The sequence below is a fragment of the Neofelis nebulosa genome, chromosome 3 (genome assembly GCF_028018385.1).
Source record: "Neofelis nebulosa isolate mNeoNeb1 chromosome 3, mNeoNeb1.pri, whole genome shotgun sequence".
Classification (NCBI taxonomy): Eukaryota; Metazoa; Chordata; class Mammalia; order Carnivora; family Felidae; genus Neofelis; species Neofelis nebulosa.
In genome coordinates this window covers 173113534-173136714 of record NC_080784.1, presented here as the reverse complement: position 1 = coordinate 173136714, position 23181 = coordinate 173113534, and the positions used below count along the sequence as shown (strand labels likewise).

Here is a 23181-nt window from a genome sequence, read left to right as displayed (position 1 = left end):
ATCAGAGAAAAATTGGTGGGGCAATATGCCATGGGACAGGCTCAAAGTTTCAGGTTTGCTGAGCTTCTCTCAGTTTCTGTTTGACTTAGCAGGACTCGGGAGACATTGATGGAAGCCCCATCTTAGTCTCGGCGAGCCTAATGAGAGCTGAGTTTAGCCTGGGTCAGCCAGGAAAGCCATAGGGCTCTAACCAAGTAAGAAAGACCAGACTATGCTTTCAGCAGCTGCAGACTTTTAGCTGAATGCTAGCAAGACAGGTATGAATAGGACAAGCAAAGACCGTGGCTCAGGAGGCCAGAGGAACCAGAAGATCCTACTGTCTAAGGATTCCTGATTCCCCAGACTTTTCCCTTTCCCCATCATACCATGCTACTCCTGCCTTGACACATACCAGTTACATTCTTGTCAGTGCAATAGTGTTTCCCCTTACACAAACCAATAAAGGCTTATATAATGCAAATCTTACTCACAAATTGATCGGTTTACCAAATTAAGCAATTCATAGTGTATTTAATTCATAATATGCTATAGGAGAAATGCATGTATAGTGATTGAATTGCAGCAGTATACATGTATAAAGATACCACCAGAGTGTTTTAATCAAGAGTCTCAGCTTTCAAGTAACAGAAGCCATCTTCAGTTAGTTTGAGCAAAAATGATAAAGATACTGGGATGTATCATATAAGTCAAAGACTCAGAAGGAGAATGAAATCAGGAATTGGAAAGATTAGGACTTTCTTTATCTCTGCTTTTTAATCTTTTTATTATTGTTACTTTTTAATTTACATCCAAGTTAGTTAGCATATAGTGCAACAATGATTTCAGGAGTAGATTCCTTGATGTCCCTTACCCCTTTAGCCCATCCCCCCTTCCACAACCCCTCCAGTAACCCTCTGTTTGTTCTCCATATTTAAGAGTCTCTTATGTTTTGTCCCCCTCCCTGTTTTTATATTATTTTTGTCTTCCTTCCTTTATGTTCATCTGTTTTGTTTCTTAAATTCCACATATGAGTGAAGTCACATGATATTTGTCTTTCTCTGACTAATTTCGCTTAGCATAATACCCTCTAGTTCCATCCAGGTAGTTGCAAATGGAAAGATTTCATTCTTTTTGATTGCCTAGTAATACTCCATTGTGTGTGTGTGTGTGTGTGTGTGTGTGTGTGTGTATACACAATATATATATATATATATATATATATATATATATATACCACGTCTTCTTTATCCATTCATCCATCGATGGACATTTGGACTCTTTCCATACTTTGGTTATTGTTGATAGTGATGCTATAAACATGGGGGTCCATGTGTCCCTTTGAAACAGCATACTTGTATCCCTTGGATAAATACCTAATAGTGCAATTGCTGGGTCATAGGGTAGTTCTGTTTTTAGTTTTTTGAGGAACCTCCATACTGTTTTCCAGAGTGGCTGCACCAGTTTGTATTCCCACCAGCAGTGCAAAAGAGATCCTCTTTCTCCGCATACTCGCCAACATTTGTCCTTGCCTGAGTTGTTAATGTTAGCCATTCTGACAGGGTGAGGTGGTGTCTCCTTGTGGTTTTGATTTGTATTTCCCTGATGATGAGTGATGTTGAGCATTTTTTCATGTGTCGGTTGGCCATCTGGATGTCTTCGTTGGAGAAGTGTCTATTCATGTCTTTTGCATATTTCTTCACTGGATTATTTGTTTTTGGGTGTGGAGTTTGTTCTTTATAGATTTTGGATACTAACCCTTTATCTGATATGTTATTTGCAAATATCTTCTCCCATTCTGTTGGTTGCCTTTTAGTTTTGCTGATTGTTTCCTTCTCTGTGCAGAAGTTTTTTATCTTGATGAGGTTCCAATAGTTCATTTTTGCTTTTGTTTCCCTTGCCTCTGGAGACATGTTGAGTAAGAAGTTGCTGCGGCCAAGGTCAAAGAGGTTTTTGCCTGCTTTCTCCTTGAGAATTTTGATGGTTTCCTGTCTTACCTTTAGGTCTTTCATCCATTTTGAGTTTATTTTTGTGTATGGTGTAAGAAAGTGGTCCAGGTTCATTTTTCTGCGTGTTGCTGTCCAGTTTTCCCAGCACCACTTGCTGAAGAGACTGTCTTTATTCCATTGGATATTCTTTCCTGCTTTGTCAAAGACTGGTTGGCCATACATTTGTGGGTCCATTTCTGGGTTTCTATTCTGTTCCGTTGATCTGAGTGTCTGTTTTTGTGCCAGTAGCAGACTGTCTTGATGAGTACAGCTTTGTAATACAGCTTGAAGTCCTTTTAATCTTTTTATCTCTGCTTCTCTCTTAGTATCTGCTTCATTCTCTTTTTCTCTTCCAATCTTCCTCTGTGCTTCTCTAGTCTACATGGAAAAAGCCCTACTCTTGCACCCCAGTTCCTGAGCTTACATGTTACAGCTGTCTTGCAGTATCTTCATGTAGACTAACTTATTTTATCATCTCCATACACCAATTCTAAATTCTAGCTCCCCCAGGAATTTGATTGGCTCCGTGTGGTTCAGGTGCCTTCCTTTGAGCCAATCCCCCGTAGCCAATAGAGTGGGATTCTGAACTCAGACAGGACATTGACCTGTAGCTCAACCTCTGTAGATCTTCTGGGGTTTAGGGCTGGGTGCTGTTTTCCCCAGGGAAGTAGAATCATTGTCAGCTTAAAATGTACCTTACTAAGTTTCTACTGAGGGGATAAAAACTAATTTTAGGAGGTAAGAGAGGAAGTAATTATTTAGCAAGAAACTGAATAAGAATGATTTCTTTCTTATGAAAATTCTGCTTGATCTTTGTTGTTATTGTCTCTACCAGAGATCCTTGTGTTTTATATTCTATGTACCAACTTGTATCTTTTCCTTCATTTATTCATGGCTTTGGAGATATAATCCAAGATGACACGTATTATCATTTTTGACATATGCAAAGTCCTTATGAACTCCTTCCTTGTATAAAGTCAATTATGTTTTTAATACTATGTGCACGGGTTAAATAAAAAGATACCACAACCTCTTCCTTTCTTATTTCCCATGCCCTCACACTAGCCCAAAAATCTTCCTGCCAAATAATTTGTTGGACTTTTGTGAGGCAGAATTGGAGAATGAGCAGTGAAAGACTAGAGAGGCAGCAGCAGGGGAAAGAGTTAGTAGTCTATCCTCCCAAACCACCCCAAACTACTCATCCTGAAATCTTCCACATTACATTCAGGTGCCAACATCTGCCTAGACACATCCTTGATTCTTCTTTCCTCCCCATCCCTGTGCCCATACCATACCTAATGCTGTAACTCCTTTTGGAAAACATGCTTCATGATCTACTTCTTTCCTTTTCCACGACTACATTGCAATTTTCCAAGCCACCAGCTTACTACACTAGCTTCATCATTGATTTCCCTGCCTATAACTCATTCCTTCCCGCAATCTGTTCTCCATGGCAGGTAGAGTGATATTTTTTAAATATAAATTATTTGGTCATGAGAGAGAGTCTTGGGTTAGACTTACTGTAAACAACTAGAAAACTGGACAAAATATATGAGGCAAAGATTTTGGCCATTAGACAAGAAGCAGCACAGAAACTTTATCCCTGAGAAAATGAGACCAAATGAGGTAAGCATTAGAACAGTCCTGGCTTTATGCCTCAAGGTACTTTCCAACTGAAGTACAGGAAGGGAGATCCCAAGAGGAAAACGGTAGTCTCACTAGGAAAACAGAGATCAGAATTTTGGAAGGTTGGATGATCATTTGTCTTTCCTTCTTTATTCTATTAAAGTGGTAAGGTAATTTATATTGAATGATTTGTGAATGTTAAAACCAATCAGGCACTTAGGGGATAAATTACATTTGCTCAGATATATCCCTTTTCTTGTCTTCCCCAATTCTTTCATTCCCAGTTTCTCATTTGCCAAAATACTCCCTGAATACTTGTTCATGGGCTTGTTTAAAAAAAAAATTTTTTTTAAGTTTTTTAAAATTTACTTGAGCAATCTCTACACCCCATGTGGGACCCGAATTCACAACCCTGAGATCAAGAGTTGCATGTTCTTCTGACTGAGCCAGCCAGGCACCGCTGTTCATGGGTTTTTATATCTCATATTCTTTCCACACCTTCTTTGCAAATTCTTAGGCTATTTCACTTAATTAGTGAATATTCTGAAACAGTTGTCAGTATGATGTCTGATTTTATATTCATAGGGGAAATTCAGGCAATTGACTGAATTATTTTTGGCATTAAGAAAATATTCAATTAATATTTAAAGGGAAACATATAAACACAATACACAAAAATAAATTTGGAATGGATTAAAGACTTGAATGTAAGAACAGAAACCATAAAACTCCTAGAATAAAACATAGGCGGTAAGCTCTTTGGCTTATCAGCAATATTTGTTTGGACCAGTCTCCTCAGGCAAGGGTAACAAAAACTAAAGCAAATAAACAAAAGCCAAAGTAAATAAAAGCTTTTTCACAGAGAAAGAAATCATCAATAAAAAGGCAAGCTACTAAATGGGAGAAGATATTTGCAAATCACACATCCAATAAGAGGTTAATGTCAAAAATATATAAAGAACTTACACAACTTAATATAAAAAAAATACAACTGATTTAAAAAAGTGGAAAGGGCTTGAACAGACATTTTTCCGAAAGAAGGCAAACAGATGGCCAACAGGCACATGAAAAGATGTTCAACAGCCTACTCATCAGAGAAATGTAATTCAAAACCATCATGAGATGCCTGACATCTGTCAGATTGGGAATTATCAAAAAGACAAAAAATAACAAGTGTTGGCAAGGATTTGGAGAAAAGGGAATCCTTATATGCTCTTGGTGGGAATGTAAATTAGTGCAGCCACTATGTAAAACACTGTGAAGGGTCCTCAAAAAATAAAAATAGAACTACTATATGATCCAGCAATTCCAATTCTGGATCTTTACCCAAAGAAAATGAAAACACCAATTCAAAGAGACGTGCTCCCTTGTATTCATGGCAGCATTATTTACAGTAGCCAAGATATGGAAGCAATAGATGAATGAAGATGTAAGATATATATAGATATATATAGATATATATAGATATATATATATATATCTTACACACACATATATAATGTGAGCTCAGCCATATATATGATATATATATATATATATATATATATATATCATATATATATATAAACTCAGCCATAAAAAAGAATGAAGTCTTGGGGCACCTGGGTGGCTCAGTTGAACCACCCAGTTGAATCAAGTCCAACTTGATTTTTGCTCAGGTCATGATCCCAGGGTCATGGGATAGAGCCCCACGTAGGGCTCCACACTGAGCATGGAGCCTGCCTAAGATTCTCTTTTTCTCCCTCTGCCCCCCTCCCCTGCTTGCGTGCACTCTCTTTCTCAAATAAGTTAAAAAAAAGAATGAAGTATTGCCATTTGCAACTACATGAATGGACCTAGAGGGTATTATGCTAAGTGAAATAAATAAAAGACAAATACCATATGATTTCACTTATATGTGGAATCTAAAATTTAAAACAAGTGAACACACAAACAAAAAACAAAAATAGACTTATAGATACAGAAAACAAAATATCGGTTACCAGAGGAGGGATTGGGGTGAGCAAAATGGGTGAAGGGGATTAAGAAATATAAACTTCCAGTTATAAAATAAATAAGTCACGGGGATATAATATATAGCATAGGGAATATAGTCAATAATATTCTAATAACTTTGGTGACAGATAACTAGACTTAACATGGGGATCATTTCATAATGTCAAATGATATATACCTGAAACTAATAGGATATTGTATGTCATGTATACATCAATTAAAAAATAATAAGTAAAGAAATTGAAGGAAAATGGTGTATTAGGATTCTGTTCTGCCAACTGATAGATAGTACCCCAACTCAAACAAGATTTGGCAAAATAAAGAATTTATTATAAGGTATTTCATGAAGGATTGAACATTGAAATGGCAGAAAGGGCAGTGATGTGGCTATGCTTCTACTCAGTCCTGTGACTTAAATATCATCAGGATCCTCTTTGACTGTAGTCACTGCTCTGTGTGCTTTGGCTTCATTCTTTTCTCTTTCTTTGTTCCTGGATTGGGAAACTTGGCTGCTGACAACTCAGGAGCTTTACATCTTACAGCACCAAACACTAGAAAGACTGGCTTGATTCTCTCTTGCTACATCCAAAAATTGCTTGACCCTGCCTTGAGTCAAGGGCCCACCCTCTGCCAATCAGCTGTGGCCAAGGAGACTGAGTCACTTAGGGACACCTTCCAAGAAAATTGTATGACTAGAAGGAGGAAAGGAACATTTTCAGGAGAGGGGGATTTCTATTCCCAGAAGGAAAGCAGCAGCCCGAGTGCAAACCAGTAGGTTTCTACTATAAAAGGAAACATTGATATGCTAAATGTGTCTGCTAAGGGCAAGAACTTCCCATTAACTAGGTATAATCATAGCCCCACCGTGATCAGCTGCTAGTCAGAATAACATTCCCTGACTTAGGAAAAGCAACACAAAAACATATAGGAAATATGCCTTTTCTCACCTGTGTGGTTGTGACAGAGACATGATATTCCTAAAATATAGGCTTTTCGTTGTTACTTTATTCTTAGCAAATTGCATTTCTCCACTACATCATGAATCATCACTGACTTATTCAAAATAACCCACATGGTTTCTTATGAAAAATAAGAGAATAAAACCTATTATAAGCAAGTGATTTGGATATTTTCTTTTGTATTTATGTATTATCTAAATATATTAGAACATATTTCTGTTTACCTTCTATCCACTTTTTCTCTTAATTATGTTTTTCTTTTTTTTTTTTCTTTTTTTTTTTTTTTTTTTTAACATTTTATTTATTTTTGGGACAGAGAGAGACAGAGCATGAACGGGGGAAGGGCAGAGAGAGAGGGAGACACAGAATCGGAAACAGGCTCCAGGCTCCGAGCCATCAGCCCAGAGCCCGACGCGGGGCTCGAACTCACGGACCGCGAGATCGTGACCTGGCTGAAGTCGGACGCTTAACCGACTGCGCCACCCAGGCGCCCCTTAATTATGTTTTTCCAGTGGTCTATAGGAATAAATATGAAAATGGTATACCCCCCTTTTTTTTCTGAAAAATACTGCAACTCCTTTATTATATTTAGAAATCAAATAAACCTCTAATTACATAAAATAATTAATGGAATCATTGGGAATAATTCTTTTTGCCATTATTATTAGATTTAAAGTTTTTTGGGACATACTGTATTAGGTACAATTTGATATTGTATATGTTTATTTCATTTGAGGCCTAGGATACTGTTATCTTCCTTTAGAGGCAGCCTATACTTTTGCTACTGGAAGGCTGCAACTAGACCTGGGGCACTAACAAACCCAGGTGCCTTCGTATTCTGGGGTTGAAATGATTGGAAGCTGGGCTTCATTCCTTGTGAAGGCCAGTTATTCCTTTTTACTTTATTCCTGGGGTTGTCTTTTGGTGACCCAGTTCAAAGCCTGAGGACATTATCAAAGCCCCCCTCCCATAAAGTTGGCATGCCTCAGATTTCCCTTTTTGTTCCCTATGGCCAATGAGTTGTCTTTAGCTCTGCATATCTCTCAACTTCTCAGGCACGTATTTCAGAATTGGCAGATACTTTTTCATATATGATGCTTCTACTTGGAACACTGGACAGCTTGTCTCACATACCCCCTCATCCCTTATTCCTGGCTAACTCCTACTTCTACCCTTATGGCTTAGCCTAAATGTGATTCCTGGGAAACTTTCCTTGACTCCCCTTGAGTCACCATAGTATCCTGCCTTCCTTTGTCATAAATACTTATGACATTGAAAATTAGTTGCTTTGTCTCCCCTTACCAGACTCTACATTTTGTGATATCAGGAACAGTGTCTTCCTTGCTTGTCCCTATGTTTCTGGGACATAAAACAGTACCTGGAATATAGTAAGGAAGAAAATATTTGTTCATGAATTAATTGATATTTCTCTATTCTTAAATGGCCTTCCATTTCCTACAGAAAACATTTCCACTTCCCATGCATGGGTATATAAGATTTTTGGTGATTTGAAGCCTGGATCTCTCACCATCCCATATTCTACAAGTATGCTTTGCCGTTTAACATCTCTGTATCTTTATTGTACTCTGCCTTCTGTGTGTCTTTTCTCCTTCTGTGGTCTGGAAAACTCTTGTTCCTCCTTTAATAGTTCAAGTTTCTCCTTCTCTTAGAAGTCACTTTGGGCTGATTTTTCTTTTTCTGATACATTCAATTTGTTCTTTATCTGTGTATCTTTCAACATTCATCACGTTGTGCTCTAATTGTTTATACGTCTATTATACCACCAAGTTATAAGTTACATAAGGTTGGAAGCCCAGGTTTGATCACACTTCTTAATTAACAATATTAAAAGAATAGGCATATTAATTATTATCACTTCTTGAATAGCTTGACTCAGAAGTACATTTTCAAAAGTATCTTGGCTACAATTCTGTAAGTTAGATATTAGTTCCTAATTCCTAGTGCTTAGAAAAGCTAAATAACCTATCTCATGTCCTGTAGCTAGTAATTGGTGGAACCAGAATTTGAATCCAGGTAGTCTGGTTGCAGAGTCCAAACCATAGTGTCTGGAGAGACAGAGGGAGAGAATGGCAGAGGGAGAGGAAGAAGGGATGTGGTGTGCTATTAAGAGGGGCAAAAATAGTTCCATGTGTGGCCAGATTTGTGGATGGGAGTGGTGGGAATGTGGAAACTGAGGACTGAAGAGTTGGTTCAGGTTAAATTATTAATATCCTAGCGTATCATGATAAAGAGTTTAGATTCTGTCCTGTAGCTAATGAGTTCATTTTGGATGTAAGCTTAGAAATTACATAACTACAATTTAACATGTAGAAAGACAGCTTTGGCTGTTTCCTGGCAAACAGAGGTAATTAGGCAACCCTCTGTGATAATGTTCAAATTATAGCAGGAGGTGGACTTCTGGATCCAGAATGTTGAGAATGGTTTTTGCTTCCATTTTCATCATTGCAGTCCACCTACACCTGTGGAAGAAGTTTTTTAGTAACCACAGGATGTTTCATTTATAAATGTAATACATGTCTGGTTATCTTTTTTTTTTTAATTTTAAATTTTTTTTTTTTTTTCAACGTTTTAAATTTATTTTTGGGACAGAGAGAGACAGAGCATGAACGGGGGAGGGGCAGAGAGAGAGGGAGACACAGAATCGGAAACAGGCTCCAGGCTCCGAGCCATCAGCCCAGAGCCTGACGCGGGGCTCGAACCCACGGACCGCGAGATCGTGACCTGGCTGAAGTCGGACGCTTAACCGACTGCGCCACCCAGGCGCCCCCATGTCTGGTTATCTTAATAGCATTTGGATTTGGTCTTTATCCTCAATCTGATATTGTGTATTTATATAAAAATCTTTATAACTGTATATATACTTTAAATTATTTTTGTGTGATTAAATTATATTAAAATTCACAGTCTGAGCTCCGTCAGTTCAGTGTCTGACTCTTGATTTCTGCTCAGGTCATGATCTCAGGGTCATAAGATTGGGCCCTGCATCAGTTTCCGCACTGGACATGGAGCCTTCTTAAGATTTTCTCTCTCTCTCTCTCTCTCTCTCTCTCTCTCCCTCCCTCCCTCCCTCCATCTACCCCTCCCCTGCCTGTGTGCACACACACTCTCTCTCAAAAATAAACAAATACACAAATGTAAACAAAATAGGGGCACCTGGGTGGCTCAGTTGGTTAAGCATCCACCTCTTGATTCTGGCTTGAGTCATGATCTCATGGTACATGAGATTGAGCCCTGTGTCTGGCTCTGCCCTGGTGGTATGGAGCCTGCTTGGGATTCTTTCTCTCCCTCTCTCTCAGCCCCTCCCCTGTGCTCACCTATACACGTGCTCTCTCTCTCTCAAAATAAATAAATAAACATTTAAAATAAAAATAAAAATGGGTGCCTGGGTGGCTCAGACAGTTAAGTGTCTGACTTTGGCTCACGTCATGATCTCACATTTTGTGAGTTTGAGCTGAGTTTGAGCCCCATATTGGGCTCTCTGTTGTCAGTGCAGAGCCTGCTTTGGATCCTCTCAGGGCACCTGGTGGCTCACTGGGTTAAGTGGCAGACTCTTAATTTCTTCTCAGATTCATGAGTTCAAGCCCCACATCGGGCTCTGCTCTGTTTTTTGTTCTGGGATCATCGGAACTGGGAAGGACATGATACAGATTCATGACAGTTCCTTAATCTTATTAAGAATACACTGTTGGCATCTATGACAATAACTAGCTATAATGGGTATCTGCCATGTGCCAGGCACTGTGCTGAGTATTTTACACACATGGTTGGTAATCACCACATTAAGGTAATGTGACCACGTTCTACAGATGAGAAAACAGGCTGAGAAAAGAGATTCATTAATAAACCTGAGGTCACACAGCTAGTAAGTGACAGAAACTGAATTTAACTTCAAATTTGTCTGACTAAATTCCACACCTCTTTCACTACATAAAATTTCTTTCAATCAGCAATTGAGATAAATATCTGAGGAGATTCATATCTGTACAGAAGCAGCAAAAACTGAAAAAAGGAAGCAGGATTATTGGATTTCTAATTTTAAATATTATTTTATACTATGAAAATTTGAAGTAGAATTACAGAAATAGTTGTTAGAATTCTAAGTCTAATTTGTGATTTTTTCTAGTGGAAAATTGATAGTCTCATCTTCAATGCAGTAGTCACCAAAAATGGATTTTCTGTCTCTAGTTTTAAGATAAAATTGGCTGCAGCATTGGCAAGATGTCGAATCAAACACGATGCCCTTTCAATTTACCACATTCTTCCAGAAACAGTTAGGAACCAGGAACTAAGGGCCTCCACTTTGCCACTTTATGCTTGGATAAATACTTGTAAAATCAGGTAAGAGTTTTAGTCAAATCCTTTATTTTTATTTCAAGTTGCTAGCCTTTATAAATAATGTGATAAGAAATACTACCTTTCTCCTCGGTGGACATGTCTAGGGGAGTGACTGGGAAATCATGATTTAGTTCAGGATCCTATCAACAAATTCCCTGAAAACTGGTACAGTGTCTCTGAAAAACAGTATGGAGGTTCCCCAAAAAGTTAAAAATAGAACTATTCTATGATCCAGCAATTACACTACTAGGTATTTACTCAAAGGATACAAAAATTGGATTTGAAGGGGTACATACACCCTGATGTTTATAGCAGCATTATCAATAATAGCCAAACTATGGACAGAACCTAAATGCCCATCAATTGATGAATGGATACAGATACAATGGAATATAACTTAGCCATCAAAAAGAATGAGATCTTGCCATTTGCAATGACATGAATAGAGCTAGAGGGTATTGTGCTAAGCAAAATGTCAGTCAGAGAAAGACAAATACCATACAATTCAGTCATATGGGGAATTTAAACAAATAAAAGATGAACACATGGGAAGTGGGGAGAAAAAAAGAGGGAAACAAACCATAAGAGACTCTTAATGATAGAGAACAAACAGAGTTGATCGAGGGAGGTGCATGGGGGAGGGCACTTGTTATGATGAGCACTGGGTGTTATATGTAAATTATGAATCACTGAATTCTACTCCTGAAACCAATATTGCACTGTATGTTAACTAACTAGAATTTAAATAAAAATAAAAATAAAAAAACACCAAATTCCTAAATGGTAATTACATAAATATGTTAACTTTTCTGTCTTTAATTATCTTTTAACTTATTGTTGGCTAAAATTATAAGTTCCATTAAATGCAATAAATGCAGTGATACTTTTTTTTGGGGGGGGAAAAAGATGGTAATATTAAGTGCATTTTTAATATATTTTTAATTACAACCTAATATTGCATATTTACAGCCCTGAAGAAGTTTATTCTAGTTTGAAGAAAAGAGGCTATAATAAAGTCAAATCTGTATTGCATATTGATGATAAAGTCTTTGCTGTGGACCAACATTGCTATGATGTCTTAATTTTTCCATCTCATCTTAAAAATAATCTTCTAAATATAGATCTTTTCAAAGATTATAAACTTATATTTCAGGTAAGCATTTACTTTCATTGTGATTCTCAATAATCCTACTTATTCAAAGAATCTCTCTACTTAAAAATAAAACCTAACATGGGGCACCTGGGTGGCTCAGTGGGTTAAGTGTTGAACTCTTGATTTCGGCTCAGGTCATGATCTCATGGTTTGTAAGATCAAGCACTATTGGGTTCTGGTTACAGAGCTTGCTTGGAAATCTCTCTTTCCCTCTCTTTTTTGCCCCTCCCCCACTCTCTTTCTCTTTCTCTCTCAAAATAAACAAACCAAAAAAACACTTAAAAAAACTCTAACAAACTGATTATATTTTTATAGATGATCAAAAAGGTTAATAAAGCCTAATTTTCAACCTTGAATAAAATTAATACCCCTACAATCAGTGTTCCTATTGTACTCTAGCATCTTTGTCCCATGTAAAGTTATGAAGAACATGTTCTCCTTCTCAGACTCTATAGACGGGGATAATTGTATTGCTGGCAGCTGAAAGGCTGTAGTTTTCTCTTCCAAGGGAGGATTAAAAAAAAATGCAATGAGGGGTACCTGGTGGCTCAGTCAGTTAAGTGTCCAACTCTTGGTTTTGGCTCAGATCATGATCTCACAGTTTTGTGAGGTCAAGCCCCTCATTGGGCTCTGTGCTGGCAGCTTGGAGCCTGCTTGGGATCATCTCTCTTTCCCTCTCTCTGCCCCACCTCCCAATTGCACTATCTCTGATTCTCTCTCAAAATAAATAAATAAACTAAAAAAAAAAGAAAGTGCAATGATACCTTTTCTACCTTCCATTTCTGAGGAAGATGCTAGTACCATCCTGAATTTGAAAATGCAATATGTAATACCTTCCCATTATTCCCTTAATATGGCCTTAGAGCCTTGATTTGTAAGAGGTATATGATGACTATCAATGTAGGGAGAGAATATGAGGAATAATGTGGTTTCAACAGAATGAAAAACAATTAGATTCAATAGAATGAAAAATCCTCAGATTCCAATTTTTTGCCTTAGATTTACCTTGTTCTTCTAAGTTTTATCCCTTGACAGCATCCATATTCTTGGGTAGAATGTCTTGGCCTTTATTCAGTAGTGATACCCTGCTGAACACTGAGATCAACTACAAAAACTCATCTGTCTAGCCCCCTTTTATAAGCTTGTCAACCATCTTGTAATAATCTGTTAACTAGCAGCAATTTAAATGATAGTGTAATGGGGAAGAAAGAATGGAAGTAGCTGATGAGTTTTCATCAAGGGGTAAGAATGGGAGCTGTAGTAGGATATCACTAATCTATTAATTACATTTTGGGGATTTTGGCATTGTCTTAGTACTATATAAGAGTTAAATGATAACTAGGCTAAACAAAGTTCAGGTCTTTGTTTTAAATCTGTTTATATCAGTTATTTTTGTTAACTTTGTATTCTAACATATATTAAGGTGTTTTAAACTCAAAAGGATTAGGTATCTCAACACTCCTACCAAGTACTTATTTTACCTAAGCAAAAAGAAATCAGTTCATGCCTCTTGTCAAACCCTTTGAAGTTCTAATCATATCGTTATCTTATAGGACAAATCTCGAAGTCTTGCTGTCCATTCTGTAAAGGCTTTATTAAATATGGATGATGATATCTTAATGGTCAATACAGGTTCATGGTACACAGTTGCCCATATGTCAATATTAACAAATAATAATACCTCAAAAATATTTGTGTGTGGAGTAAAATCTCAAGCTAAGGATCCTGACCTGAAGAACCTTTTTACAAAAATGGGATGTAAAAGTATGTATAAATATTTATTTGTTTGGTAATTAATGTTATGTTAAATTTAGAAATGTCAAAAATGCTTGAATTTGTTACTTTTTGTAACATAAAAACTCTTTATATACTATACTCTTAAAATCTTCACTAATTCATATTATACCAGGCTCTTCTCATTGTTTAATATTGGTTAAACAACTATAGTTGAAATGAATGAATATATTGGCACTTTGGTACGTTGCTTGGCATTAGCTACTGTATAATTTGAAGTTCAAACAATAGTTAAAGTAGGTGGTACAAATTATCATCCTTTAACATATAAGAGCACAGTCAAAGAAGTGCTTGACAGTGTTAATATCTAGGATTAGAAGCTAAGTCCCTTAGGCTTCTTATTTGCAAAATCTTTTTCATTGGATCATGCTGTGACCAAAGCTAACATTTTATTGTAGGTTCAGTGAGGCTGAAAAACTAAGCAAAACTTTTGACAGATTCACATCAGATTAAGATGATCTGGGATTGTTAGTGCCAGATGTAGCTGCCTACCAGAAGCAAAAGTTAATTTCCTCTGGAAGAAAATAACATCATCCTAGGTCTCATATTATCTCCTAATTATTTTCAAATACAATGTCTGGCAGTCATTAAAAAACAAACCAAAAAAAAGACAGACAGGAAGAAAAGATATGACTGATATAAAGAGAAAAATACTACAATAGGAGCAAACCCACAAATGGTCCAGATACTAGAGATATCAGATGTGGACTTTAAAATAACTATGATACATATGCTGAAGTGACTAAATGCCAAGTTTCAGAATTTCAGTAGACAACTGGAAACCGTAATTTTTTTTAAGTCAAAAGAAAATTCTAGAACTAGAAAATACAACATGTGAAATTAAGAAGTAAGTAGATTTAACAGTAGATTAGGCAGAGCTAAAGAAAGAATAAGCTAACTGACAAACCACAAAAATATCCAGACTGAAGAAGGGGAAATAACGGGTTAATAATATGGAAAAGATCATAAAACACACATGGGACCCAGTGATTCAGTGATCTTCCATATGCTGTGATGGGAACACAAAGAGGAGAAAATGAATTAAGAAGAGATGATATTTGAAATTAAGGCTGGGAGTTTTTCTTTTTCTTTTTTTTTTTTTTAATTAAAAAAAAATGTTTATTTATTTTTGAGAGAGAGAGGCAGAGTGCAAGCTCTGTGAGCACAGAGCCTGATGCACAGCTCAAACTCAGGAACCATGAGGTCATGACCTGAGCTGAAGTCGACACTTAACCACCTGAACCACCCAGTGCCCCAAGGTGGGAATTTTTCAAAATAGATGAAATGAAGCCACAGATTCAAGAAGCCCTATGAACTCCAGTAAGAATAAATATATAGAAAACATATTAGGTACATTGTGGCATAACTGCTGAAAACCAAAGACAAAGCAGCCCAGGTGGTAATATATATTACCTTTAATGGAAAAGCAATAAAACTAAAAACTTAACTTTTTAACAGAAATAACTGAAACCAGAAAACTATTAATGTATTCATAGTGCAGAAAGAAGCTACCAGTTAGATTTCTAAAGTCAGCAGAAGGTCAGTGGTATATGTTATATCTGGGGCAGTCAATACACAAATAATTAAATAATGTTTAACTAATAGCTAAGAAGGGGAAGAAAATGGAATATGGAGTTGGAATACCAATTAACAGAAAAAAGGTAAGACAAAAAAAGGTAAGACAAATAGAAAACAGATTAAACTTTAAAAATATATGTATTTTTATACATATATATTTATAAGAGAATATATATGTATAAATATATTTTTGTTTATAAGAGAAACCCTTTACATATAAGGATATAAAAAAAAAACTTAGAAGGACAGAAAAAGATCTACATTACATATACCAACAAAAGAACTATTGACAAAGTAGATTTAAATAAGAAACATTACTAGAAATATAATTATAACACGTTCATCGGGAAAATGAAAGAGTATGAAAGTAGTATGTGCTTAATAACATAATCTCAAAATGCATAAAGCAAAATTATCCAGAACCAGCAGAAAACATACTCTGTATATAGAAAATCCTTAAAAAAATTGTATGAAAAAACTATTAGAACTAATCAATTGATTGAAAGACACAAATATAAAAAATCAATTATTTCTATACACTAGTAATAGATAATCAAAAAGTGAAAGTAAGAAAACAGTCTTATTTATAAAAACATCAAAAACATCAAACTTCCTAATCAATGTTGTATTGTGAGTCATAGGCAATACGGTAAAAAAAGAAAGGAAGAAATAAAAGATATAAAAATTGGAAAGGAAGAAATAAAACTGTTTTTTATTCATAGGTTACATAGTTATATATGGGGAAAATCCAAAATAATCTACAACTAAACTATAGATTTCACAAATGATTTTTGTAAGGTTGATAGATACAAAGTCAGCATACAAATTCAATTTCTACCTACCAAAAATGAAAATTTGAAAATGAAGCAGGTATCTTTTATAATAGTACCAAAAACCATAACACATTTAGGAGTATATCTAATAAAAGATGTGTAAGACCTCCTCATAAAACTATAGACCATTACTGAAAGACCAAAGACTTAACCAAATCTAAGAATAAATCACGTTCATGAACTGAAAAATTCAATGTTATAAAGATGACCTTTCTCTCCAAGTTGATCTTCATGGATTCAGTTCAAGCCACATGACACTGTAGAGTACTGAGATTTTTTTTTTTTTTTCGGTAAATGGAGGTAGAATAAATGAAACTGACCTGTACTTCACACCATCAATACAAATCTAGAGTCTCCTAGAATTTATTATAGGAGAAACACTTAATGACTGGGATTGGCAGATTTCTTAAACAGGACACATAAAGCACTAATCATAAAAGAAAAGACTTATAAATTGGACTGTAGTAAACTTTTGAAAAATTTTAAATTTCTGTGCATTAAGATTAAGAGAGTGCAAAGGCAAACTGTAGGGAGGGAACATACAAACTAGTGAAGAGTTTTTATCCACAGTGTATAAAGAATTCTTACAAATTAACAATGAATAGACAACCTAACTGGAAAATGTGCAAGAGACATGACCAGGCATTTCACAAAAGAGGATATCCAAATGCCAAAAAAAACAAACAAAAAAAAAAGTGAAAGTCGTCAATCCCATTACTAATCAGGGAAATGCAATTAAAATCACAACTTACCGCCACATGTCCACAGAGTGATTAAAATGAAAAATATCGGCAGTACCATGTACTGGCAAGGTAAAGAGCATTGGGAAGGCTCAAACACAGCTGGTGGGACTGTAAACTTGTGCAATCACTCTAGAAAGCTAGCATTAATCACTAAAATTGAATATGTACATACCAATGACCCAGCATTTCACTTCCAGTTACCCTCTGAATTTTTACCTAGTTACCAAGAGAGAATAGGAACCTCTAAGTAACCAAGCAGTGGAGGAAGGAAGTTTCTTCTTTTAGAAGTATTCTAGCTAATATGAAAAAGGTATATCAGAATTAAAATAGGTGACAGAATTAAAATAGGTCTATTTTGCAACCTCTTTGCTGGTGCCAGAAAGATAACTTAGTGGATAAATATGACATCACTTGTGAAGTAGTTTTGCTCCCCTCTCCACTCTCTCCACACCACCCCCCACCAAAAAAAAGGAAAGAAAAAGAAAAAAAAAGCCAGAATCTAATTAAGCTTCTAAAGATACAACTAGTAAGTTATAAGAAGCACAGAACACAGGAACATGTTAGAGTACACTCTAGGGAAGCAATTAGCAAAATCCAGACTGTAGAAAAGCTGTCCGTAGTACAAATAACCATGTTTCATTAGGGAATAAGTTGTAAGAAAAAATGGAAAGGGAACCTGTCAATAAGAAGAAATTTAAAATAAGGCTTATCAACTAATTGCAATGTATGTACTTTATTAAAATCCTGATTCAAACAAATTGTAAAAAACTTTTGTCATGTGTGAGATTATGGGGAAATTTGAGCCATGATTGGATTCCATTATTTTTTAATGATGATAAGGAATTCTTATTTTTTTTAATTTGTGTGGTTATATTTTTAAAGGAGTTCTTTTAGAGCTATGTGGTGAAATATTTATAGATTTAAAATAATATGGGTTGGGGTGGAAGTGGGTACAGATGTAGATGAAACAGGATTGGGCATGAATGGTTCACTGTTGAATCTCCATGATGGGTACTTGAGAATTTATTATGTTTTTATGTGTGTTTTTGTATGTTTGAACTTTTCCAATCGAAATTTTAAAATAGAAAGAAAAAAAAAAAAGGCCCACTGATTAAAAAAAAAAAACAAAACAGTTTCAAAACAGACAGAATAGGAAGATGAACAGGGTGATCAGACAAGAGAAAAGGGGTGGGGGAACAATTTTAGTGATGACTCCTCAGCAGGTGAGGGGACTGGGAGTCATTGCAGAAGTGGAGGGGTGGCCTGAAGATAGGGGCACAGATTATTATACTCAGTGAGGACAGACTTCCTTCCACCTAAACTAAAGTCCTTAAGGAACATTAGACTGCCTCATAAATGCTACTGATACCCATTTTTTCTCTGAGGAAGATGGAATATAAAAGGAGATTACAATGGGAAAGGGAAATAACCAACACTGAGCATTTATTTACTATGTGCTAGGCACCATACTAAACTGCTTTATTTCAGTCTTCACCACAATTAGATGAGGCAGGCATTGTTATCCCATTTTATGAGTAAGAAAATGGGGGCTCAGAGAGGTTAAATCACGCAGCTAGTAAATACCGAAGTTGGGAGTCATCCTTGGGTGTCTCTGCCCCCAAAGCCCATTTCCCTACACTATGTCATAGTATTTTAAAAGAATCTGAAGTTCAGGGCACCTAGGTGGCTCAGTCGGTTAAGCATCTGATTTTGGCTCAGGTCATGATCTCATGGTTTGAGCTCTGTTTTGGGTGAGCTCAAGCCCTGCTTCGGGCGTATATGAGCCCTGCTTTGGGTAAGCCCTGCTTCTCTATCGCTCTCTTTCCCTCTCTCTCTCCCTCTCTTTCTCTGCCCCTGATGGGATTCTCTCTCTCTGCACCCCCCCTCCCCGCCCCTCGCTCACTTGTGCCCCCCCCCTCTCTCTCAAAAAAAAAAGTAATCTGAAGTTCAGAATGAAAAATTATATTTTATGTAGGAGATATTTAAATTTCAAAATTGTTCTCTCAAGTGAAGGAGAAAGAATTCATGTGTTAACTCTGATAAGTTATCAGAGAAGAATAGCTCTCTTTTCTGACTATATGAGATGACTTTTTGTGAGGCTGAGGATTTAAAAATGAAAAATGATAGGGGCGTCTGGGTGGCTCAGTCATTTGAGTGTTTGACTTCAGCTTCGGCTCAGGTCATGATCTCATGGTTGGTGAGTCTGAGCCCTGCATCTGGCTCTCTGCTGTTGGCACCAAGCCCGCTTCGGATCCTCTGTCCCCCCGTCTTTCTGCCCCTTTCCTGCTTGCTCAGTCCTTCAAAATAAATAAACAGTAAAAAAAATGAACAATGATAAATAGATCTAATTACATACTGTATTAAGATTTTTAATGAATATTTTTGCTCTAATTGTTCTGTTTTTTTCCCTCCAAGATATTGAAATACTTCATGAGGCATTTCTGAACATTGAATCAAAGGATCATAGATTGCAGAAAGTTAAAGTGATTCTGCTGCTTCCTCGCTGCTCAGGACTGGGTGTTAGTAATCCAGTGGAGTTTATATTAAACGAGCATGAAGGTACTTTAAAAAATTTTCATTTATAAATTATTGAAATTTGTTGATAAATGTCAAAAATAAAATTATTTAAAATCACTAAAATGACATATCAAATATATCTTATTAATGAATAGCTACCATGCATAGAGCACTTACAATGTGTAAAGTACTTTACATTCATTGTTTCATTGAATACTTATAGCAATCCTTTGTGATATGGGCAAGGGGGAATATTAAAATTATTTATTTATTTATTAATACTTATTTACTTTTGAAAGAGCACAAGCGGGGGAGGGGGAGAGAGTGGGGAGAGGGTCTGAAGCAGGCTCTGTACTGACAGCCTGACCGTAGTAGTGAGCCCTATGTGGGGCTCCGACTCACAAAGCGTGAGATCATGACCTGAGCCAAAGTCGGACGCTCAGCTGACTGAGCCACCCAGGTGCCCTAAAAATATTTAATAATAGGAATGATGTAGGTAATCAGAACACATGTTGGCCGGTATGCTCTTCTGGTATATACCAGTGCTCAAGATATAGACATTAAAATTTATCAGCATTTTATAGATGAAAATACTGAGACTCAGAAAGATTAATTCATTTTTATAAGGTCACACAAGCTCTAGTTAGTAGCAGAGCTAGAATTCAAATTTAGATCAGCCAGACTCTATAGACTGTGCTCTAAAATGATCCTAATTAAATTATAATCACACTATTTTAAACTCAAGACTTCTATAATCCCTAGTATGTATGTTTTCTGATATTAATACTTCAGATTAAGTATTAATTCTAGAAATACTTTACTTCTTTTATTTTTTTTTTTTTTTCAACGTTTTTTATTTATTTTTGGGACAGAGAGAGACAGAGCATGAACGGGGGAGGGGCAGAGAGAGAGGGAGACACAGAATCGGAAACAGGCTCCAGGCTCTGAGCCATCAGCTCAGAGCCTGACGCGGGGCTCGAACTCACAGACCGCGAGATCGTGACCTGGCTGAAGTCGGACGCTTAACCGACTGCGCCACCCAGGCGCCCCAAAATACTTTACTTCTTTAAGAAATTATAAAATATTAACATTACCATTTATTGAGCACTCATATATAAGGCACTGAGCTAAGCACTTTCACTAAATCCTCACAAGAACTCAATGAATTAGTTACAGTAGTCTCCCCTTATCTGTGGGGATTTGTTGCAAGACCCCCAGTGGGTGCCTGAAACCATAGATATCACTGAACCCTATGTATACTACATTTTTCCCTGTACATATGCCCCTATGATAAAGTTCAGTTTATAAATCAGGCACAGTAATATTAATAACAACAATAATAAAATAGAGCAGTCATAACAATATTCTGAAATGAAAGTTATGTGAATGTGGTTTCTTTTTCAAAATATCTTACTGTACTCTACTTACCCTTCTTGTGATGATGTAAGATGACAAAATGCCTACCTCCATGATGAGATAAAGCCAAGTGAGTGACGCAGGCACTATGATGTAGCCTTGAGTTCCTAGTGATCTTCTGCTGATTCGGCAGAAAAAGGATTATCGGCTTCCAGGACTGTGGTTGACCTCCGTAACTGAAACTGCAGAAAGCAAAACCACGGATACTGTACTCTTACTTCTACATTTTACAAGTACAGAATCTGAGGCCCAGAGGTGTAGAAGTGTCCCAGGGCCATGTGACTAGTGTCAGAGCCCAGATTCAAACACAGCAGCTCTGACTCTGAGGCTGGCACTCTGAGCCACTTTTTAAACCACAGTGTATGGCCGTGCATTGACTGAAATGCATTCTTACTGTAATCTGTTCCTATTGAAAGCCCTAGTTGAATGAGGTTAACTAGAATATGAGATAAGGAAGACATTTCACCAACATTCAGCAGATAGTGAATACTTGCTTTCTGTTTCTAGCAAGGTCAGGATCAAAAGTGAGAAAAAAAAATGGAGGGAAAGAAACTCATATTTATTGTGCACAAGTATGTCCCAGTCACTATTCTAGGTGGCACCCATCACTATCACTTAATATTCACAATAACTTTTTGAGGATAGTGTTCTTTTGTTATCTCTGTTTTACAGTGGGGGAGGGGAACAAGACTCTGAGAAATCTCACAAGTTGCTTAAGGTCACGTAGCTAGTAAATAGAGAAGCTGGGATTCAAATTCAGATTAGTTAGCACATTCCACGATACCGGACAGTCTGGAACTGGGTTTACACTGCACCCCGTGGAATTTTTGACTTGCTATGGAAAATGTCCTCGCAGTGAGAGTAAAACAGAATCACCAATTCAAGTGGAGAATAGTGAGCTGAGAAACTTTCTATGTTAACTGGGAAATAATCAAATAAGAAGAATTAGTAGACATAGGAAAAGAGGGGAGGAGATAGCTGCAACTATAATAGACATAGCAGTGAAGAGAGTTAGAGCTCCCAACTGAGAAACTCTGGCCTTATTCTGGGTCATTTTGAAGTGGGAATGCAGAAAAAAATAAACCATAGGTAAAAACGAACTCGGGGTTGGGAGAGGAGATCAAAGGGAACCACAAGAGATGAAAAGGGAGAAAGTAAAAAGTTTCCTGGGGGCACCTGGGTGGCTCAGTCCATTAAGCATCCAACTCTTGATTTTGGTTCAGGTCATGATCTCACAGTTCATGGGATGGAGCCCCGCATCGGGCTCTGTGCTAACAGTGTGGAGCCTGCTTGGGATTCTCTCTCTCCCTCTATCTCTGCCCCTTCCCTGCTCTCACATGCACTCTTTCTCTCAAATAAACTTAAAAAAAAAAATTTTTTTTTTAAAGTTTCCTAGGTATTAGCAATGTTCTGAAAGCTTTGCTGAAGAGGCAAGAGGATAAGCCAAGAAGTCGTCTTTGGCAAACCTGGAAAAAGGAGGGTTTCCTCTGAGGAAGTAATAGCCAGAGCAAATAAGAAGCTGTTGACCTAGTGCCAAGGGTAGAAATATGACTAAGTTTAGTGGGGATGAATTGAAAAGACTTGGATACTAGGTGGAAGGGAAAAATCATGAATTAGTTTGAAAAACATTTTAACATTGAAAAATGTGAGAAACATTGAAGAATACATGAAATTGTTCCTTGCTGATAACTGGGAATTATTTTAAAATGGGATGAAGCAATAGCACTGCTAGGAATTTACCCAAAGAATATAGGAGGGCTGATTCGTAGGGGCACATGTGCCCCAAAGTTTATAGCAGCACTTTCAACAATAGCCAAAGTATGGGGGCACCTGGGTGGCTCAGTCGGGTAAGCGTCTGACTTTGGCTCAGGTCATGATCTCCAGGTTTGTGAGTTTGAGCCCCACATCGGGTTCTGTGCTGCCAGCTCGGAGCCTGGAGCCTGCTTTGGATTCTGTGTCTTCCTCTCTCTCCGCCCCTCCCCTGCTCACACTCTGTCTGTCTCTCTCTCAAAAATAAATAAACATTAAAAAAATTTTTTTGAAAATAGCCAAATTATGGAAAGAGCCGAGATGTCCATTAACTGATGAATGGATAAAGAAGATGTGGCATATATATACAATGGAATACTACTTGGTGATGCAAAAGAATGAAACCTTGCCATTTGCAACAACATGGATGGAACTGGAGGGTATTATGCTAAGTGAAACAAGCCAGTCAGCAAAAGACAGATATCATATGTTTTCTCA

General features: G+C 36.9%; 1 protein-coding gene across 2 annotated transcripts in view; it reads left to right on the top strand.

Annotated features, from left to right (window-relative positions):
- The window catches only part of NSUN7 (NOP2/Sun RNA methyltransferase family member 7), a 53847-nt gene that overhangs the window by 13339 nt on the left and 17327 nt on the right, over positions 1–23181 (top strand). For both annotated transcript variants that reach the window (XM_058722771.1, XM_058722772.1), the window contains exons 5-8: positions 10751–10903; positions 11870–12053; positions 13607–13817; positions 19417–19560. In XM_058722771.1, the coding sequence (XP_058578754.1) occupies positions 10751–10903; positions 11870–12053; positions 13607–13817; positions 19417–19560 (692 nt within the window). The remainder of the gene's footprint in view (positions 1–10750; positions 10904–11869; positions 12054–13606; positions 13818–19416; positions 19561–23181) is intronic.